General features: G+C 30.0%; 2 protein-coding genes across 16 annotated transcripts in view; one reads left to right on the forward strand and one right to left on the reverse strand.

Annotated features, from left to right (window-relative positions):
* LOC126859261 (feline leukemia virus subgroup C receptor-related protein 1) overlaps positions 1-20,407 on the reverse strand; it is a 53,239-nt gene that overhangs the window by 18,646 nt on the left and 14,186 nt on the right. Inside the window, exon 1 of one of the 5 annotated variants that reach the window (XM_050610353.1) lies at positions 19,884-20,076. The exons of 2 other annotated variants lie outside the window; for them this stretch is intronic. The gene's annotated coding sequence lies outside the window, so the exon portion shown is untranslated. Of the gene's footprint in view, positions 1-19,866; positions 20,077-20,407 lie in introns of those variants that run through there. 2 more of the 5 variants (XM_050610351.1, XM_050610357.1) reach the window with 2 other exon arrangements.
* Positions 1-20,407, forward strand: part of LOC126859221 (uncharacterized) — a 40,312-nt gene that overhangs the window by 6,113 nt on the left and 13,792 nt on the right. For 5 of the 11 annotated variants that reach the window (XM_050610261.1, XM_050610260.1, XM_050610264.1 and 2 more), the window contains exons 2-5: positions 6,506-6,721; positions 6,989-7,101; positions 8,039-8,188; positions 8,285-8,368. In XM_050610261.1, coding sequence (XP_050466218.1) covers positions 6,506-6,721; positions 6,989-7,101; positions 8,039-8,188; positions 8,285-8,368 — 563 coding nt within the window. Of the gene's footprint in view, positions 1-6,505; positions 6,722-6,988; positions 7,102-8,038; positions 8,189-8,284; positions 8,369-13,963; positions 14,309-17,715; positions 17,932-20,407 lie in introns of those variants that run through there. The other 6 variants (XM_050610267.1, XM_050610269.1, XM_050610266.1 and 3 more) reach the window with 6 other exon arrangements.

The raw sequence follows: 20,407 nt of genomic DNA on the forward strand, positions 1-20,407 counted from the left end.
ATAGTATCTGCAAAATTATACTAACGAAATAATGCTACATTTTTATTTAAGATTATACTAGATAATTGAAACAGAATACATACTAGATAGTAGAATACATATTGTATAAAGAAAAGATATCCTTAGAAAAGAGATAGCTTATGAATAAATTACTATTTCTCATCATATTATACTGTCTTTTTTCATGCAAACTTTTCATTATTTTATTTCAAAGACAAGAAAAAAAAAAACAAATATATCTCAATAAAATAATGAAATTAAGGGGGCACATCCGTTAAAACTTTCGAAAGATAAATAAATTTTCTAGTAACTTTAACTTTAAGAATATTATGTGTGTATACAATAAACTAGCAGATAATATTCCAAATATTTTTTGTAGATTGATACATGTATATCATCAGATATACTAATATGTCAATTGTAATATATTTTATCAAATCTGCTTTATCAAAAAATAGAACGATTTAATTAAAAAGTGATTTATATATTCATAAGTTAAAACAATCACATTTCTTCATGACTTTCCCGTTATTCATGTCTCATATAACAAAGGAAGTGTGGGAATTGTCCCCCTCCAATTTTGATGACCTATGGATCAAAATCAGAGAGTTAGACTTTGTATTTGTATATTATTTACACCAAGAAAAGATTGTTATACAATATATATATATATATATATATATATATATATATATATATATATATATATAATCATTATTCAACAATTTGCTGAGTAATAGCTAATGCTAAGCTGTAGGCAATACGTGTTGCATAGTTATGAAAAGCGATTATTATGTAATACAAAGTAAAGAATTACACGAGAGATTACGTCATCGGATTACAGCAGCATGATGAAGCTGCTGCAAATTGTCGTATGCGGAGAAATGAGGAAATGATAGAGGTATACAAGAAGTCTTTCACACTCAAAACGATCAATTTCATCATCAATGATTATTTAATATTTAATAGTTTGCTGTGGACACTCTTTATCGATTTTTTTTTTTGCAAAATGTGTATATGAATTATTACTAGCCATATTATCATTGAATATTATCATATGAATACCCATATTATCATTGAATATTATCATATAAATTTAAGTTACAATATGTATGTAAAAGAATTAAATATATTTAATTTCTGCTTCTATATACTTATAATTTCCATAAAAAGTACAATTTATTCAATGAATGTTTACACTTAATTTATTATCAGCTTACATTGTGACTACTTATTTAAAAAAATTAAAAAAAAATATTAATTATTTTTAAAATGATATTATAATAAAAATAAACATATACGTAGTTGTAATAGAAATAAACAAATACATATAAAAAATATTTCTCCGCACATTTATTGCCCATTCGGTAATTTGAAATAAATGGTATTAATAAATATGTAATGGAAATTTATTGTTTAATGCAAATTTTTAATTTTACATTAAATATTTTGGTAATCTCAGCAAAAAATATAAATAAGCTTTAGTAACATAATTTGTTCAATTTGAGAGAACGTCGTCATAAAAATGTATAAAATTAACGTTTTCACTAAACATTGTCAAAAGTTTATGCAGCAGACGTTCTATATAAGGTAATCTTTAATTACATTTTTATTGTAGTAGAAACTGCTTTAGTGAGAAAACAATTCAATAATTAGACGTTAATCTTTAACTCACGTTCTAATATGGAATAAAAAATATTTTCCAGAATATTTTCCAAATAATTGATGCGATTGCCATGGCATTCCTTATTATTAATCATCTTGAAAAAGTCAAATTTATACGCTATCTGTATCGTGATTTAACTTTCCAATATTACATCATATTGTATTTTTGAAATTGGCGATATGAATTGGCAATATTTGGCAGTATCTGCCAGAGTAGAATAAGAAATAAGAACCAGCGAATGTTCTGATCCTATCATAATCGAACGTTTCGAGCGACCGCCGAAATTCAGTGAAAGTCTCTCTCAATCGCACGAACACGGGTCACCGATTGAGGAAAGAGAAAGACAGAAGCAAGGGGGGCAAGAGAAAGGAATACATTGTCGTGGCGAATGTAACGAAGACGGAGATTCCTACCATCGGCAGAAACCGGCGCGTATAACCGCGCGATCCTGAGTTTCCCCGTCCAACGACAGTTCACTGTCACTTTCGAGCCGACAGTCCGATACGAGGATACGATCGCGCCGGTTCTCTGCGGCGTATCTGGTCCACGGAAATGGCATGCCGAGCGAGTTAATACGTCTGCGGTCTGACCGTGTGCCAAACTCGCACTTCCGTCAACAACATCATCAAAGATGCGACTTGGATTGCGACTTTCTAAAAAAAAATCGAATTAAAACGTTCTTCTAGAGAACAATAAAGATTGAAACAAAGTGCCTAGTCCAGAATATTAAACTGAACGCTGGATCAGAGACCATCAAGCAGCGATTGTGAACTAGATGGAGGATCTTCCATCCAAGAGAAGATAATCAGGAAGACAAAAAGACCTAAGAAGACTAAAAGCAAAAGAGAAAAAAAATCTCTTAAAAGCCAATTGCAGAAACAAAAAAAAAAGAGAAGATGTACAAAGAAGAAAATATTCGATTGTAGGGATTACCTGAAAAAATCGAAGCAGCTTTTACATTTTCGCAAGATCATAATATTACAGCAAGTCTGGTGTTTAAGATAAAAGATGATTGAAGTGAAAGGAAGAAGAGATTGTAGGCGTTGAATAGGATTACCTAAGGTGATTAACGCGTGAGAAGTAACGAGAGAAGAAATCTAAGATTTCGTACAATCATAACGCAATCATGAATTAACGGATGCAAATTATAGAAGAAACAAGATCAATCAAGTAGAAAGAAAGAAAAAATCGTGGGAGTCTATCGTTCAGGTAATTCGATCGAAAAGATCGGTCAAGCTTATCGAAACTTGTGGAAAACGAGAAGATCTGGTATTCCTGTGAGAACGAATTACGAGGCTACAGAGGAAATATATCTATTATAAGAAACCAACACAGCTGATTAGGAGGATCATCTGCGGAAAATGAAGCACGGGACATAAGAAGAGGAAGAAATTGTGAAAACCGAGAAAGAATCATGTGTGAATTTGGGGCACGTGATAATAAAAATTAAAATTGATTAAAGAGAAAGTCGAGAAGTTTAATTGACAAAATCATCTAAAAGAATTGAAAAGGGATAAAAAAAGAACCTAATCCATCGAAAAAAATCACACAAAGATTCAGTTAAAATAATTACAAGGATTAATGAAGAAAGTAGAAAATACAAAATCAAGATAAAAAGGAAGAAAAGGAAAAAAAACGTCTCAATATAATTTAATATTGATATAACTTGAAGAAATCAAAGCGCGGTGAAAATCACGTAAACATATCAAAAAATAACAAAAATTTAAAGTATAACAATAAGATAAAATCGGAGAAGCAAAAATGAAAGAGATTAAGTATCGTAGATTATTTCTTTTATCATAAAAATTAGGATTTTATAACATTTAAAAAAACTTTTATATACATTAATTAAGATTAAATCCAGTACATAATTTCCGTGTTTATATAATTTTTGTCAGACAACTCTTATATTGAAGTAGACGTATGATAGAACATATGAAATAAAACAAAACAGATTATAAATGGTTACATAAGAAAACGTAACTGCTGTCAATCACACGTGTTAGAAAGCTACTTCGTGATCGCGTAATCGGCAAAATAGGAGCGCGAATTGCGTAGAAAGTAGCGATACATCACGAATTTACAGAAGTGCAGGAGTCCAGAACGCGGAACGAATGAGCCGAAGAAGTCATCGGGGAAAGCGAAGATTGTGGACCAGATGCAAAATCATCGAATCACTTCGACTGACATTGCAAATGCGAAATTAAAACCAGGCGACACGAAAGCACTTTCGCATATTAAATCGGAATTAATTAAGGTGCAAAGTCTGCAGACATCATATCTGATTCAAAGTATGATTTCGTCGATTCAACGGAATCGCCAAAGAGCCGATTGAATGTCAGTCAGAACTAATTACATAAACTCTTTGTATAATTTAGAAAGGGAAAAAAAATATTTATTCAAATCGAATTAGAATTTGGCTAAAATTTGAGTAAAAGTTAGTTAAAACTATTTGTGTGATTAATCTTATAATCTCGATTTTGTGTGTACAGAACTTATATATTATAACATGTATTATAGAAAATAATAAAAATAATTGTTAACGGAAAGACGAAAGAGCTTTCGTAAATAAACGGCGTTGCGCAATCAGCAACATGCTGATTTACGTTTTCAGCTTGATCTCGACGCTTCTAATCGAGAGTGACAAAGTCGTGCCTGGTCAAGAGAGGTATAACATGGCGACTTTTATGGTCTTGTTTCTATTAATTACCATTGAGGTAGTAGTGGTGAAGGTCGTCACATCCGATATGGAACGAGACGAAGACAGTCACTCGCCGCTAAGCGCAGCTGCAACGTTTTTCGATCGCGAGGATTAAAAAATCGGTGTAATAAGTTTAGGAATAAAGTTAATTTATATCAATTTCATCGAAAGTGGCATAAGCAAATTTAACAAATTTTCAAAAATAAATTTTGCAGTATTATCATTGCACGTATATTAGGAATAATTTTTTTTTTCTTATAATATTGCATAATTTTTGTCTTTATCGATAAATACAATTGTTTAAAAAATAAGTAAAATCACATTGCACATGTATTTCAAATAATCAAATCATCATGATATATCCGCGATATTTTAATATCTTATAAAACTGAAACAATCAGCGCTGCGCATTACAAGTGATTCATAAGACATGATTTATGACATTTACACGTTTGACTTTTGCCACTTTCCAAATAAGTATAAATCGTTAATTGAGAACGTGCGCAATGACCGAAAAAAGAATAACTGCAAAAAAAAAACACGTTATTGCAGCACAAAACAGAGTATCTATGTCTATTAATACATACTTTCTATCACATTCTCTTTCATACTATTGGCTCGCGCCAATTATAGGTCTCGATAATATGATATCTCGTATAGCAATATATATATATATATACAAGGTGTGCTAAAATTGTCGTCAATACAATTTTTTCAAATAATTCTTTTTTATGTTTTGATATTTTTCATATAATAAACTTTCAAATAATTAAAAATTTTCTTTGATACAATTTTAAGTATGAGAAAAAATTGTATAAGATTCTCGATTAATCCATATTATTAATATCAGGATATTATTTAAGAAAATATTTAATTTTGGTTTAAGAAACGTGTTAAGAATGTAATTGTAAATTATTTAATATTAAAAAATATATGAATACAATATGATGTGCCATCAAAAAATTTAGAAATTTAGAAATTTAATTTCTCTAAAATAGAGAAGTGAATTTCCTATAGATTTCTGCGATATATGTAATTATTTTATTACATTTTATAAATACGTCCCTCCAAATTATTTAATTTTAAATAATTTTCAATGATTAATACAAACCAAAAACAATAAGTTCTTAAAATACAATGAAAACGTTTTTAGTCGTCTAAAAAATTTAGAAGTTCTTTATTTTTGCTATAGAACAATAAAATTTTGTTCGACTGCCACAGTTTTACAAAACATCCTCTATAGATAGTAAATGCGCATTATAGTTTGTGCATGCATATGCAATAAGCGCGGTTATTTTGTACCGTTACGACGTTGTAAATATGTAACGACTGTGCCCTAGAATACGTAGTTCGAGTCGATCGTGGCTTCACAATATGATAAATTGCGGTAGCTTTATTGCGTGTGATACACGCTTATCCTTCAATTATTATTTTATTATTTTGTTATTTTATTATTTTATTATTTTCAACGGATGATATGAATTATAATTATGTCATTCTACATCGTAGATGCAAAGGATGTTTGTACTTTATAAATAAATTCAATCAACGATTCATTTATCAAACTGCTCGCTATTTTTCTAGGATCGATTTTTACTTTAAATTATTTTATTATTCCACAGTTTGTTTATTATTTTTCGAAATATTTTTCTTTTGTAAATTTCATAATTAATATTAATTAAATAAATATGCTGTTTATTTGTATAGCTCATGTGTTCTTTATTTTCAAACAAAGGCACACAAAACCTGTCTCTTTTAGTTTAATGAATAATGAATAAAATAAATTTACATAAATAATAAGATATTTAAATCATAATTAAAATGTATGAGAGAAAAAATACTAAATAAAAGCCAAATTTTATTAAAATATCATGTTTATTATCGGTTATGCAAAATGCCTACATGACAAATTGAAAAACTCAACATCATAAATTTTGTTTTCTTTTAGTTTGTTATGCATATTTCGCATAGAATGTATAAAAATGATTATAAATTAAAATAAGATCTGAATTTTTAATTTCATATTCGGATTTCAATTAATTTAATATTCAAGATAAACAACATATTGTAAGTGATCGGTCTACGTGATCAGTATGTATTTGTGAAATCTTCTAGATAAATAATTTTTTTTTTTCCAGGAAAAATTCTAAGTCGAAGGAAAACGAAGGAAAACAAAGGGAAACGAAGCAGCGAGAGGTTGTAGACGATGGTCGCTGCGCCTGTTGCTTGGCACCATTCCTAATCAACCGTGGTGTGCGCTGCAACGATTGCGGCGCTAAGTCCTGCAGAAAGTCCTGTTCTCGTTGGAACACATCGGATAATGTTTGGCATTGCATATTCTGTCATCAACGAAGGTTTCTCTAATACATTCATACTTATCACAACATATTGTCCATTATTTATCTTTTATACCAGATATTAATATTACTTTAATTTTTATTTATCTTCCCGCAAATTTATTCTTCATCTTATCTATGAACAAAACGTATAATTATTTCCAAATATATCTTATTTATGATTTAGTTTTAATACTTAATATTGAATCAACACGTAGCATTAAAATTTTCTTTTTTAAAGAGTTTAATATTTTTTTAAAATAAAAATGGCATAATTCTTGACAGGCTATGGATAAAGAGGAATGAGAAATGGTTTGAAAATTTCGGTGGCACTACAAATGAGAAAGAGGAATTGCATAGCTTCTTTAGCACTGCTAAATCACGAGTCTATGTTGCAGGTAACGCGTAAAAAATTGTATAAAACTTTTTAATGTTTAATCAAATATATTTTTATGATTTGCGATAAATTGTCATAAAGGTTTTGTAATATCTGACATAATTAATGCATGTTTGTTGTGTGCAGTTTAATTATCTAATTTAAATATCATACTTCAATTCTCTTTAGCAACTCTAAATATTTCGGAAATATAATATTTCGCGAGACGACAATATTATAATCAGCGTATTTGCAATGTATGTATTTTGATTAATTTAATTATTATTTGCATATATAATTACTTCGTATCGCGCGTGCTTTTATCCGTGATTGGCGAATGTATGTCCTTGTTCCAAGACGGAAAAGTCGCGTAACGGAAGGAGACTGACATGAACAGTAAGAATGGCTCGAAAAGTCTCTCACGACGATGCTCATTGTTTTGTGCGCGCCGCGTGATCCACCACATGAATCGTATCAACGCGCTCGATCGGGAGAGAGCACGAGCGACCTAACGGACGCGAGAAGAGGTGTATGTGTGGTCCAAGATTTAGAAAGCAACTTTTCTTCGTTTCGCGACGAACGTGCTGGTGGACTGTGACAGCGGCAAAACGCGATGCGTTTCGAATGGTCTCGCGATATTGAGAAATGTGCGAGATAGTGCAATGTGATATATATCAATCGAAACTTGAAAGAACGTGGTTCTATGCAAATATGATATCCACAATTTTATAATGTAAACTTGCTGAGAAATTAATATAAGTTTCAAGAGCGTACATTTGATAAGTGCGTTTTTCTTACTTTTGACATCTACTTTTACTTTTTAAACAATAATAGAAAATTGTATTTGTGAATTTTTCATCAAATCTCTATATCAAATATTAAATTTCAATATCAAATTTCTATATCAAATATTAAAAATAAACTATAATTTTCTAAGAATGTTCAAAATTAATCTCTAGGACATGGAGTCGCGTCGAACATGGAGCAGAAGGAACAGGAAGAAAAACGCATGATGCACATGATCCGAAACTTTATCGAGAAGATAATCGAAGGTCTCATTGATAATGTAGACGATACATCGATCGATCGACTCTACGAAAATTCCGAATGTAAGTGTACTCTATACATTGCGTCTAAAAATAAAAGCGACAGTAAAACTATGATCAGAATTTTTTTTAATTTAATTAATTAATTTCAATCAACAGACAACCAATTTTTGGAGGAACATCGTCCGCCATTAATTACCGCTTTGACTCGATTGGCTACGTGTCTGGAAACATCTCTTATGAGTACGTATAATATTCATAACTATTTAATTTAATTAATACTTTTTTACTAATCGTATTAAGGAGAAACAAAGTTTTTTTTCTACTTTTCTATTAAAATTTATGAATTAATTTTTAGAATATAATATTTTTTCAAAATATTTTGCGATTTATAAGGGGTACAATCATTGCCTTTAGTGCTAAATCCACTGTTACGAAAAGAAAATATATATTTGATTTCATGTTCATGTTGTTTCATATCAAGTTCTTGCAGTGAAATCTTCAAATATAAATATCGTGATCTGCATTTCTACATATATTTTATGTTCCGAGTTCACTAATACACGTTTTATTCTCGTATTACTAGAACAAAAAATTTGATGGATGTTGTATAATTTCAACATTTCCACAGTACGTTTATAAACAGCGCATCCATACAGAGTGTTTCTTTCGAAACAAAATTAAGATTTTTAATTCTATATGTAATATATATATATATATATATATATATATATATATATATATATATATATATTTATGATATTATCATAAATTATATAAATGCTATCGCTAAGCTCGAAATTTTCAGTTACAATCATAAGCATAAATACATAAAATGATTTTTTAATTAAATAATCTGAAAATGATTAGTTAAAGCCTGTGAAGAGCTACTAAAAGACTATTAATATATGTTCTCGTTCAAAATGAAAGAAAATCAATTCGATTCTCAAACTTGTTAAAAAAAAATAACAATCGTCAAATTGTAACGTGGTATGAGCGGAACGTGCGATCGACACCAAGTAGAATTCGCGGATATATCTTATGGTCGACACCCGGTGTATTCTCGCACACCAGTGATTAACCGCCACCGCGATAATCCCGACAAAGACAATGCGCTCCGTTCCGCTTCAACCCTGGCTGCCGTTCTCCAGGCACTTTAATCATTATACCTGCGTCCGCGACATCTTGACGGCGAGATTACGTAAAAGACACTACCAGTATTCGTAATTATCGTAGCTCATCCTCCTCTCACTTGACTCATTCCGCGCAATTTTGCTTTCCCACGGCGACGCGATCCCGTTAAATACGAAAACCGACTGTTTCTGTCGCAGCGAAAGTGTATTGCAAATCCGTTATCAATGAGCATTCAGAAATCGGAGCACCTAAATATTGCAAAAGCCTGAGATGTTCACTATTGTCTAAAAAGAAACGTCTCTTTATATCTACTAAAAAAAAAAGAATTAAGTTTCTGGAATAATTTTTCAATTTCATTGATTTATAATGTATATTGCATTTTTTATTATATTAAACATTATGAAATGGTATAATTGGATAGATCCTATGGTAATGTAGCATTGCAATAAAAAGTTTAATTCTTTCGAGATAATATATATTTTGTCAGTGGGATATATAATATATTTATTTAAAATCAATAATACGATAGTTCACATATTTTATTTTTTATATTTAAAAAAAAAAATTTTTTTAAATTTCTGTATGCAAAATCTATATAACGTATGTACGTAGTTCAGTGCAGAGTCGATAGATTGTGCACGGTGTACCACAACAATATATATAGTTCCCTTTAAAATACTTTGATCTGCAAAATTTCGGAGGCAATTATTCTCAGCAGCATTTTTAGCAATAGCAACTGCAAATATAAATCTTTCAAGTAATGTTCTAATATGTTTGATGATAATACAATTAATTAACAAAAAAACAGTATGGTAAAATTTCTTATTTTAATAATAAAATTTTAATAAGTAGAATTTCTCCTAAAAGTTTTACTAAAAATAAATTTATGCAACTAAGTATCGAAACCAAATATGCATTACTAATATTTCCTTGATATAATTTTATCGAAAGAAAATATGTATATAATGTATATGTATTTAATTATTCTGGCTTAAAAAGAAATCTCAATTTCTTTCACATACACACATACACACACAAATCAGTTTGATAGTTAATCAGATTTTAATTACTTCTCCAATACTCTCTATAGTAAATTATAGGCAATACATCAGAATTTTTTTCAAATCTTTAAATATCAATATAAAAAACTTCAATAAAAAAAAAAAAAAAAACTATTCTATAGAGAACTTATATCCAAATATAATATTGTATCTTTTATAAATTATGAAAAAAATATTCCGATCCTCAGCTTTGTTATTTATAATAATAATACGGGCGCGTTAAAGAAACAGTCAGATGATTCAAAAAGTAGATTTGAAAGCCGATCGCCATTTAACGGCCAATGGCGAAAGTTGAAACTTGGACAAGTTATTTTCGAAGACACTTCGAAAGTGATCATATTCTTTTCAAAGAGTCAAAGATTCTAGAGATACTGATTTCTAGTAATCGCCTGCTTGATATTAAAGTTTAATAGCATTATGCAACAACGTTGAATTTATATTAAGAATAATTGATTTTAAATTTCTAATAATCCGAAAATTACTTAAGATCTTAAAATCAATGCAGAATATAAATAATTGAAAAGATAAAACAGCAAAAATCCAAGATTTCTGAAATTCAAGGATTTAATTAATTATGAAGCGAGATAAATTTCGTTGTCTAACTAATTTTTTAATATAAAACGGTTTGTAGCAAAAAAATATTTAATCATCATTTATAACTCAAATGCAAAATCTTACAATACAACGCACGTTTCTGAATGAATCACTGCAATTTCTGACTTGAAGGATAGATTTCTGATTAGCTGATTCGCTAATTGAAGGAAATTATAAAAGAAATAATGAATAATTGCGATGATCTTGTCGAATAATAATCGTTAAGTCATCATGTCTGATTCATTCAAAGAATATATAAATAATCGTATTAAAATTTAAAAATCATCAATATATTGTACTAAGCATGCAGATATCTCTTACCCTCCCTTATATATTTCATTTGTTCAAAAAGCTAAATCAATTAATAAAAGAATTCATATTTTCAAAAATCACATATTATTCAACATTAAAATAAGCATATTATTCAACAATTAAATCCTCGAATTTTCTCACAATATTGGTGCTTCTAATGTAAGTGCAAAGAGCCTGAAGGCCTTTATTGAATATTATATACGTATCCATATATAAATTGTATAGCAACTAATGGTTAAATTCGTAATATAAAAAATGGGTCAAAACATAAATAAAAATTATTAATTTATAAAAAACAAATTTATTTTTAAAAATTTTTCGCTTATATAGAGTGGGTCCAAATTTTCCGGCCAGACTTTGAGATTTTATAAAAAAATTTAATTCTGAATAAAAAGTCTTATAAACATGAGTCGAAAAATGCTTCCTTAAAAGCACTCAAAGTTAGCGCTAAAAACCTCAGAAATCATGATTATTTTATATATTTTTATAAATATCAGGGAAAATATGCATTTTTTAACAAAAAGTATCGAAACAAAAGTTGAATTAGAAAAATTAGAGAATTAAATTATTTTTCAAATGAGATCAAAATGATTATAGTACGTTCCATAGCTAATGCCATAACATAGCATAAATGGAAAGTATTTTTAAAAAGCTCTATCATCGATAGCCAAAAAAAAACTTTTTTGTTTGAAACTTATTATCTCAAAATCTATGAAATGTACTACAATTATTTTGATCTCATTTGAAAGTTAATTTAATTCTCTATTTTGTTTCAATCTTTTTGTTTTAATCCACGTTCATAACTTTTGCTCAAAATTAAATTTTCTATAAAATCTCAAAATCTAGCCGCAATGTTTGGGCCCATCCGATATATTACCAAGAAAACTAATTTTGAAAATTAGAAGAAAAATGATATTTTCTCTTTTTCTATTACATCTGTATTGAGAATTGATAGCTTATTTATTATTCCACAATTATTCCCGAGATACTCGCATGAAATAAAATTTGTTGAACATATCTTCGCACGTTTTCAGTCTATACTTTTTTCGTTCTCAAAATGAGATCATATCATGATTCTTGCAATCGCGTCTTATCTAATCTAAGTAAAGCCTTTCTTTTAAATTCGCGAAGAAATGATTTATGAAATCATCAGTTTTGAAGTCATCTGAATTTTTCAAAGAAAAAAGAAAAAAAACTCACGCCAATTTTATCATACTTCTCTGCGCAATAGATACTTTACGCGCTCTATCACTTCTAATATTAAAAACAAATAAGACAAGACTCGTTTGCCAGTCGAATCAAATGTTGTGTTCATTGTTATTACCTCGATCGTGATCATCTCAACAAGAGTTTCTCAAGTGCGATAAAAAATAAATATAAATGTATACAAGCATAAAGTCCTTGTTTATGTTTGAAAATCCATTATTTACTTTTAATATACATATAATAACTTTTTTTACAAGTTTGTTTAGTGTATACATTTATGAGCAAATTTTTAATTTTTAAATTTTCTATCCAGAAATATTTCCCCATATTTCAATAATAATAAATATAATGGAATATCGGCAAAAATTGCCTACATATATCGCTTATTCATACATAAGTTGTACAGGATTTATAGTTCGTAACTTTATGGAATAATTTATAAATAATTATTTTTATTTTCGATCTTTATTTAAAAAATCGCCTATTAATAATCCACCAATGAAACCGTCAATTGCAACTTTATATATTTATCCATTTTGGTATATTCTATATACATTACATGTATATAGGCGAGATCTAGCATAACAACAAATCCATAAGAAAATTCAGGTCGACAGTAAAAGCACCCAGACAACATTCACAGATAAGGGAAATGAGTTTCGTGACTCTTCCGCGAATCGAGGTGACATTTACGCAGCTACAATCGATTAATTCGGTGCTGGTTACTGATGTTGCGGAATTTTCGTAGCTAAAATCATATCCCTGTCGTAACCAAAGTCGTAGTAATTCCAATCTTCCCCAGGAAACGGTATGAGATTACGTCTCGCGTAATTCGAGTGATTACTTTTGCTTTCTGTCATGCAGATACGAACAGCCTCTCATCTTCGGGTTTCATTTGAAAGAGAGCTAAGAAGTCATTGTCGCATGACTGAAGCAATAGAGATAGAAGCTCTATCAGCGCGATAACGTTTGTTAGACCATAACGCAAACGCAAACGACCATCGGTATCGCCACATGTCTGGTATCGCTCCAATTCTTTGACTACATAAGTCGTGTGGCTTCGCGAGCTTAAGCTCGTGTGGTACACGTCGTGCTAATAATTGCAGACATTCAGTGTTAAATTTTTATCACAATCGAAAAGATCAAAAATCCTATAAATATCCTATCAAATATTTAAAAAAAAAAAAAAATAAAATCCATACATTTTTGCCCACCCAGATGTTTTTTTCATTCAAAGTAATTGTCCTAGGAGAATTAAAATATCAACATGTCGAAATTAATTGGAACCGCAAGTGGATTGCAGTTTACCGTGGGCCTAATTTCGAGACTTGAGCAGCCTTAATTAGTGATAAACGGGCACCGTGAATGCGGGCCACCGTGGTCCCACAAAACTGGGGGGGCCTCCGAGATCTTACGACGCGGCGCAGCGCGGTGTGCGATTTCGCGATAGGAGCGCGTTCTCTCGCAAATACAACCGACTCCCCACTTATGAGAAGCCATAGGTCGTACACATCGTCGTCGCACAGGTGGACGAGGACGAATGACGGGCGGTGTGCGTGTCGTCTTTGGATTCAGTCGCGAGCGAGCGGTACGAGAGAGCGCGAGTGAAATTTCGCGCGGCTTACGCGCGCGATTAAATTGGCGCGGTGACGGAAGGAAAGAAAATATACACGGGAAATACGGTGACGAACGCACCGTGCGAAAAACCAAGTGAGGGAGGAACGGCTCGGTGTTCTTTGACAAGCGTGACAGCTGATTTTAATTCTCATCCCTCTCCGGGAGGATTATAATCGTCCGATTTTGCTCACAATGAATCGGTATAATTATCGGAGGCAACCCGATGAAAATGTATTAATGTGTGTTTTTAAGGAAATAGGTGAATTGACAGAGATTAACAGATGTCTCTTATATGCGAAATTAAATTTCTCATTCGGAAACGTAATATCTTTTTTTCGCTATTATTATATTTTCTCGTAAAGAGAGAAAAAAAAAGTTGTATGTTTAAAACGAGATTCGCAGATGCTATTAATGAATATTTTTGATAATGGTGTCGTCATACATTTCGTCAAATCTAGGAAATTTAAAATGTCAGATAATGAGTAACTTCCTCAACCTTTCCATCAATTTAAAAATTCAATGTAAAATCTAAAAAAATTTATGTAATTCATTTAACAATTTTTAAACATTAATCTTGCGATGGTCACAGAAATTAAATATATAATTACGCAGAACGGATCCTATTATTTTATTGTCATCGCCTATTTCTTTAAGATAGATAAAAAGAAGAAGAGAAAAATATCACGTATGATGTCATATATTTAGCGATCGTATAATTATATTGATTGTGTCGATCTTGCACGAAACATTTGGAAAAATGTTTTGACGATTCACGATCGGATAAAACGAAAAAAAAAAAATGTTCGTAGTTTGCCTGAGAAGTCGGATAAACGTTATATTAAAGTATCAAGGTCGATGCTAATTATGTCGGTGCGATAAGAGTCGATATCAGTCGCGGAAGCAAAAAAGAATAGATCTCGTTAGAGAAATCAATTCGAAGGCCTTGAAACGCGCTCTGAACATTCACTGGTACTTTTTATCCTACGTCACGCGCAATCAATCTAATAAATGGTTTGGTTTTTGTAATATAAGCGTAAAAAATTCTTACTCGTAGAGTTCGCAGTTTATATGTTTAGATCAAATTAAAGCAGAACCTAATACGAACTTAGAGATTAAAATCTATTGTTCATATAAAAGCTCTTCAAGCGTGATGTATATTTTTCTTGACTAACTTTTATATCACACAAAAGCATTTGTATCTTTAATATTAAAAATTTTGATTGTTCTTTTGAGAATCTATAAAATTTTTTGAAAAATTATATTGTTTTTTATAAATCTCGGGAATATATTGTACAAGTATATAAATTTTACGTCGATGAGCGGAGTACTGTCATATCTTCAAAAATAAATATTATGATTGTAAATTTACATTTATATTTATAAAATTAATTATTTCTGGCATTTTCGTACTTTGCATGACAATTATTTTAACGTCATCAACAACGCATCTGAAAACATTTAATTGAAAGTCGCAATTTCATTTCTTAATTAAAAGTATCTAGTTTATTCAGTTGCGTTACGCGGGTGATAGAAGCTCATTATGCATGACGATAACTAAGAACTAAAATCGTCCTCTTTCTTGGCATGAGAGAATTCTTTTGCGATTTATCTGAGCTAGACAGCAGTATTTTCAACTCATTTACAAATTTGCTACTTAAAAGAACAATGTTAAAAGAATTCTTAGAAATTTTTTTTACCGAGATGATTTTTACCGAAAACTATATTTATGCAAAAGATATCATTTTTCATCCTGACTTATAATTAATTAAGTTTTACATCTTTTCCAAATTTTTTTATAGATACATAAATAATTAATGAGGTCGCATAAATAGGCTTTCAGCAAATGCTGTTATGCTAGAATAAATCGCAAAAGGACTCTCGCATGCCAAGAAAGAGGACGATCTTATTTAGTTCTTGTTATCGTCACGCATAACAATCCTTTTTCAACCGCATGACACAACTGAATAAACTAGATACTTTTAAATTTAGAAATAAGATCGTGACTTTCAATTAAATCTTTTTATCGTATTGATGATGATGTTGAAATAATCAGGCAAACTACGAAAATATTATAAATAATCAATTTTACAACTTTAAATATTTTACAATCGTGACGTGTTTTTTTGAAAAATATGATAAGCTCCGCTTGCCGAACATAAAGTTTATACACTTGTATCATACAATTTATCTCTCAGAAACATCTGTTATTTTTTTATTTTCTTTTGGAGCCCTTATCTAAAGAGTATTTTTGAAAATACTTAATGTTGAAAATCAAAACAATTGGCATGTTGCTCTGTGAAAAGTTTAATTCGATTCTCTTTAATTTGATTCTCTTTAATATGTATCTATAACTAACGATTAGTAGAAACTGAATTGTATAAAAATGTCACAAATGATAAATATTCATTTTCCACAAATAATTACGACACTACCTTATCAAGTATGACGTAATAAAACTCACAAAGTTGATTATTTGTAATAAAAAGTAAGGCAAAAAATTTAATATTCAAGTAAACAAATAATATTAACAAATAATTATAATAAATATTAAGATAAATAATATTAATAAAGAAAAATATATATAATATTAACATTTTGAGAAATTTCAAAATCGAAAACAATTAAAATTATCAAGCAATGCTCAATTTATTTTGGAGGGAACTATATTATATGTATTTCTAAATAAATGTTTTATAATTTAAATTGATTATTAGAAAAATTTTAATTTCTTGCATTAATATTAATAGATGATTTTACGTAAGAATATTTATGTAACATTTCCATGCATATCATATGTCTATTTGGCATGCAAATTAAAGTCATGCATACGAAAAGCATCGGAAAGCGTGACATACTCGATCATGTCCGTCATAAAGAGACTTCGACCGCAAACAATACTGAGACGTAACGATAATAATAGTAAGTGATAATAAAAAAACCTGTAGAAGCGCGTACAGGATGAATTTCAAAGTTCAAATATTAACAGCTCCGTCGTCAAACTCCGTTGCTTCATCATTTGCTATGTAAATAAGAATTTTAAGGTCGCTCGTAAAAAAAAAAGAAATAAATCGACATTTTCAAGATTAATAAATATATAAAATTTTGATGTTCGTAATTAACTCTTCGTATGATAATAAATTCGGTAGTACTTGCTCCAATCAAAGTATAATTCGTGTCATCGCCGACTCACTATTATCATTTTATCGCATGATATGCGATAAAATGATAATTCTTAACTCGAAATCGAGGCTTCCGATATGAAATCTTTTTGCAGCTTTATATTTAATCCTAAACACGAGATAATATATGGCATTATATTTTTCTTTTTTAAAGTAGTCGGAAATAACTATAAACTATATATCTCAATTAATTTCATTAATTAAATAAGAAATGTTAAATACATAATTTCTTCAGAATTTATTTTCGTCATAAGTTTCTGAAAAGAGCATTATAATCTTTTTCAAAAAATTCCGTCATTTATATTTTCAAATTAAAAGTAATTTTAAAATTCGCAAAAGACGTATATGAAACACTACAAAAAAGCATAATTATCGTTATCAAAAGCATTATGTTCGCAAGAAATAATAAAGTCTTATGTCTGACGAGTTAATGACAATCTCTTTGATAAATTCTATGATATGTGTAAATATCCCGATTCATTGTTAGCTTGTCGCTCATTGCATTTCGAACTTTTGCAAAGAATACCGGTAGTCGAGAGAATATAAAAGGATAGAAAGGAAATAGAATAACTGCGATCAAGTCGGGACGATAGGATGTGAAAGGTGCAATTCATGCAACTGCAGTGGATTGAAGAGATGTTGACATTGATTGGTGGTCTGATCGTCGCCTATTTCGTCTATGTTCTCATCATAAAGAAAAATGGTAAACAGCTAAAGATTTGTTTTTCTTAAGTATATTCGAAAATCGACATATTCAAATAAATAAATTTTATATCTTACTATATATAAATTTTGACTACTATGACCTCATTATATGTCAAGTATTATTTACACACATACACATACATATTAATGATTTTAACTAATCAAAAATACAAGAAACTAGAGTCAAATAAAAAAGCAGGTTCAAATTGTGCATTTTGACGAGTAGAAATTGTTACAACGAACTTTGTTGGACTATTTGCCGTAATCAATATTATTCATAGATGTGTGTGTGCATATTTAAACGTACGATTTTTATTATCGTAAAATATCTTTTTATCAATATTTGTTACAATGGACATGCGTCACATTGGTATGCTATAATCTTTTCGCCGCAAAAAACTTTGACTCCTTATCTTCTTATCTCTAAATAAAGTAGATAGATGAAGATTATAAACTGTATTAATTTTATAAACTATATATTTTTAGGTTTTATTATTTTACGTTTTATTTTTTTCTTTTCTGGAAAATCTGGAAATTATTTGTAGTATATACGTTATCTTTTTTTCATTCAATAAACTTTTGCAAATAAAAATCTGATTTTATTTTATACATATTTAATTATTTTTCTGTTTATTTATTATATCTGTTATATATCTATATATTTTTTCCTAGCAAGTAATGATCAAATAATGAAAAGAAATGCAACAAAATATATAATGTAATATTCCACACACTTTTTTCCATTTCTTTATGTTTTATTTTAATATTATAATATATTATATTCCATTTTCTTATTCCAAACTATTATTATTCCCATCAAAGCACATCTAAGTGTATACATTTTTTTTTTTTTCATTGTACATCAACAATTTCGGAGTTTTGCACGAAAATATGTTCTTGAGCCGCACATCCTCGCGCAAGAGACATCGGCGTTTTCTCTCCGCGCAAAACTGGTCCAGTAACCTCTTCTCCAAATCAATGAAGGCAATAGACCATTTATAACGTCGCGATCGAAGAAAAATGAAAAAAAAAAGGAAATGCCTTGGCGCAACGGTTTTACGATTTCCGTTATCCGGATTTTTGCGGGAGAAGTTCGTGCTATATTAAGATATCGCTGTTGAATGAACGTTGAATTTCTCCGCAAAGAGAACGAGTTTCCCACATAAAACACGCTCGTTACTGCGTCTCAAATAGAGTTTATCCACCAATTATCCACAAATTATTCACATACAAATAGAAAAGTATACATCTGTAAACCAAATTGTTATTTTATAGAGTATTGTTTTTTAATAGTGTGATAATTGACATTACATCGTGAGAAAGTCGATGATTCTTGATTTTTTTTAATTCGATGCTCTCGGAAAATAAATTGTATGGTAAATGAATGTACTAACAGTTGTATTTCCAGCTCAAATTAAACTTGTAAGAAAAATAAAACTAAAGAAAATTAGCATGGAAATCAATAAAAAAATTTATGCAGATCTCTGAATCGTAAAAGTTTTATAAGTATTTGATAATTTTTTGACGTTGGTCTGTCATACATTAATAATTAATGATCTTGACAGTTGTTACTTTGACATTATTTTTCTGCAAGTTTGACATTAAGTCGCAGTCACGTATACGATGACGTCGATCAAGCTTTGCTTTCCTAGTCTGATCGAGCACGGTAAAAAAACTCGAATATCTTGTATTAATTATGCATGATAATTGTTCTTTTACGTCATGCACGCTACTGGAATATATCGTTTAATGTAGCCGAGGAAAGTAAAAGATCGATCGAAGGCCAATGGCGATGTCACTGGCTTTATCATCATTAATGGATGTCGAAACACGATTTTGCTTAGCAAAGCAATCTTTCTTGCATTAATAATCCGATTAATAATACATACGACTTATGTTTAAGACGGCCGTCGCCGTCTCGCGCGCGAAATACCTGTAGTCGACCTTCACCTTCTACGGAGTGAGATCAAGGCTGGATGGTCTCGGGAGGAGATCTCTGGATCGGTTATGCGTACAGAAGAAGCGTCTGTGTGATCTACGACGTACCGAACGTCTGTGTGATTCACGACTGTATAGAGAGAGAGAGGGGGAGAGAGAGAAAGCGTCGCCTCGCGCAGTTGGCACGCAACGTGTTTATTTACAAATTGTTCGACGTAGCCTTGGAAGGATTATTACAGTTCTCTTTCCTCTCTCTCTCTCTCTCTCTCTCTCTCTCTCTCTCTCTCCTCTCTCTCTCTCTCTCTCTCTATGCTATCTATCTATATATATATATATATATATATATATATATATATATATATATATATATATATAGGGGTATATATCGCGAATAATATAATATACATTTCTCTTTTCGATTAAAGATCTCTTAACTAAAATCTGGATCTTATTTTGTCAAAGATTTTTTTAAAAAAGAATTTTTATCACATGGAAATTTGAAAAATTTACATTCGAGAATAATTAAAGATCATCAT

Source organism: Cataglyphis hispanica, chromosome 3 (genome assembly GCF_021464435.1).
Source record: "Cataglyphis hispanica isolate Lineage 1 chromosome 3, ULB_Chis1_1.0, whole genome shotgun sequence".
NCBI classification, from domain to species: domain Eukaryota; kingdom Metazoa; phylum Arthropoda; class Insecta; order Hymenoptera; family Formicidae; genus Cataglyphis; species Cataglyphis hispanica.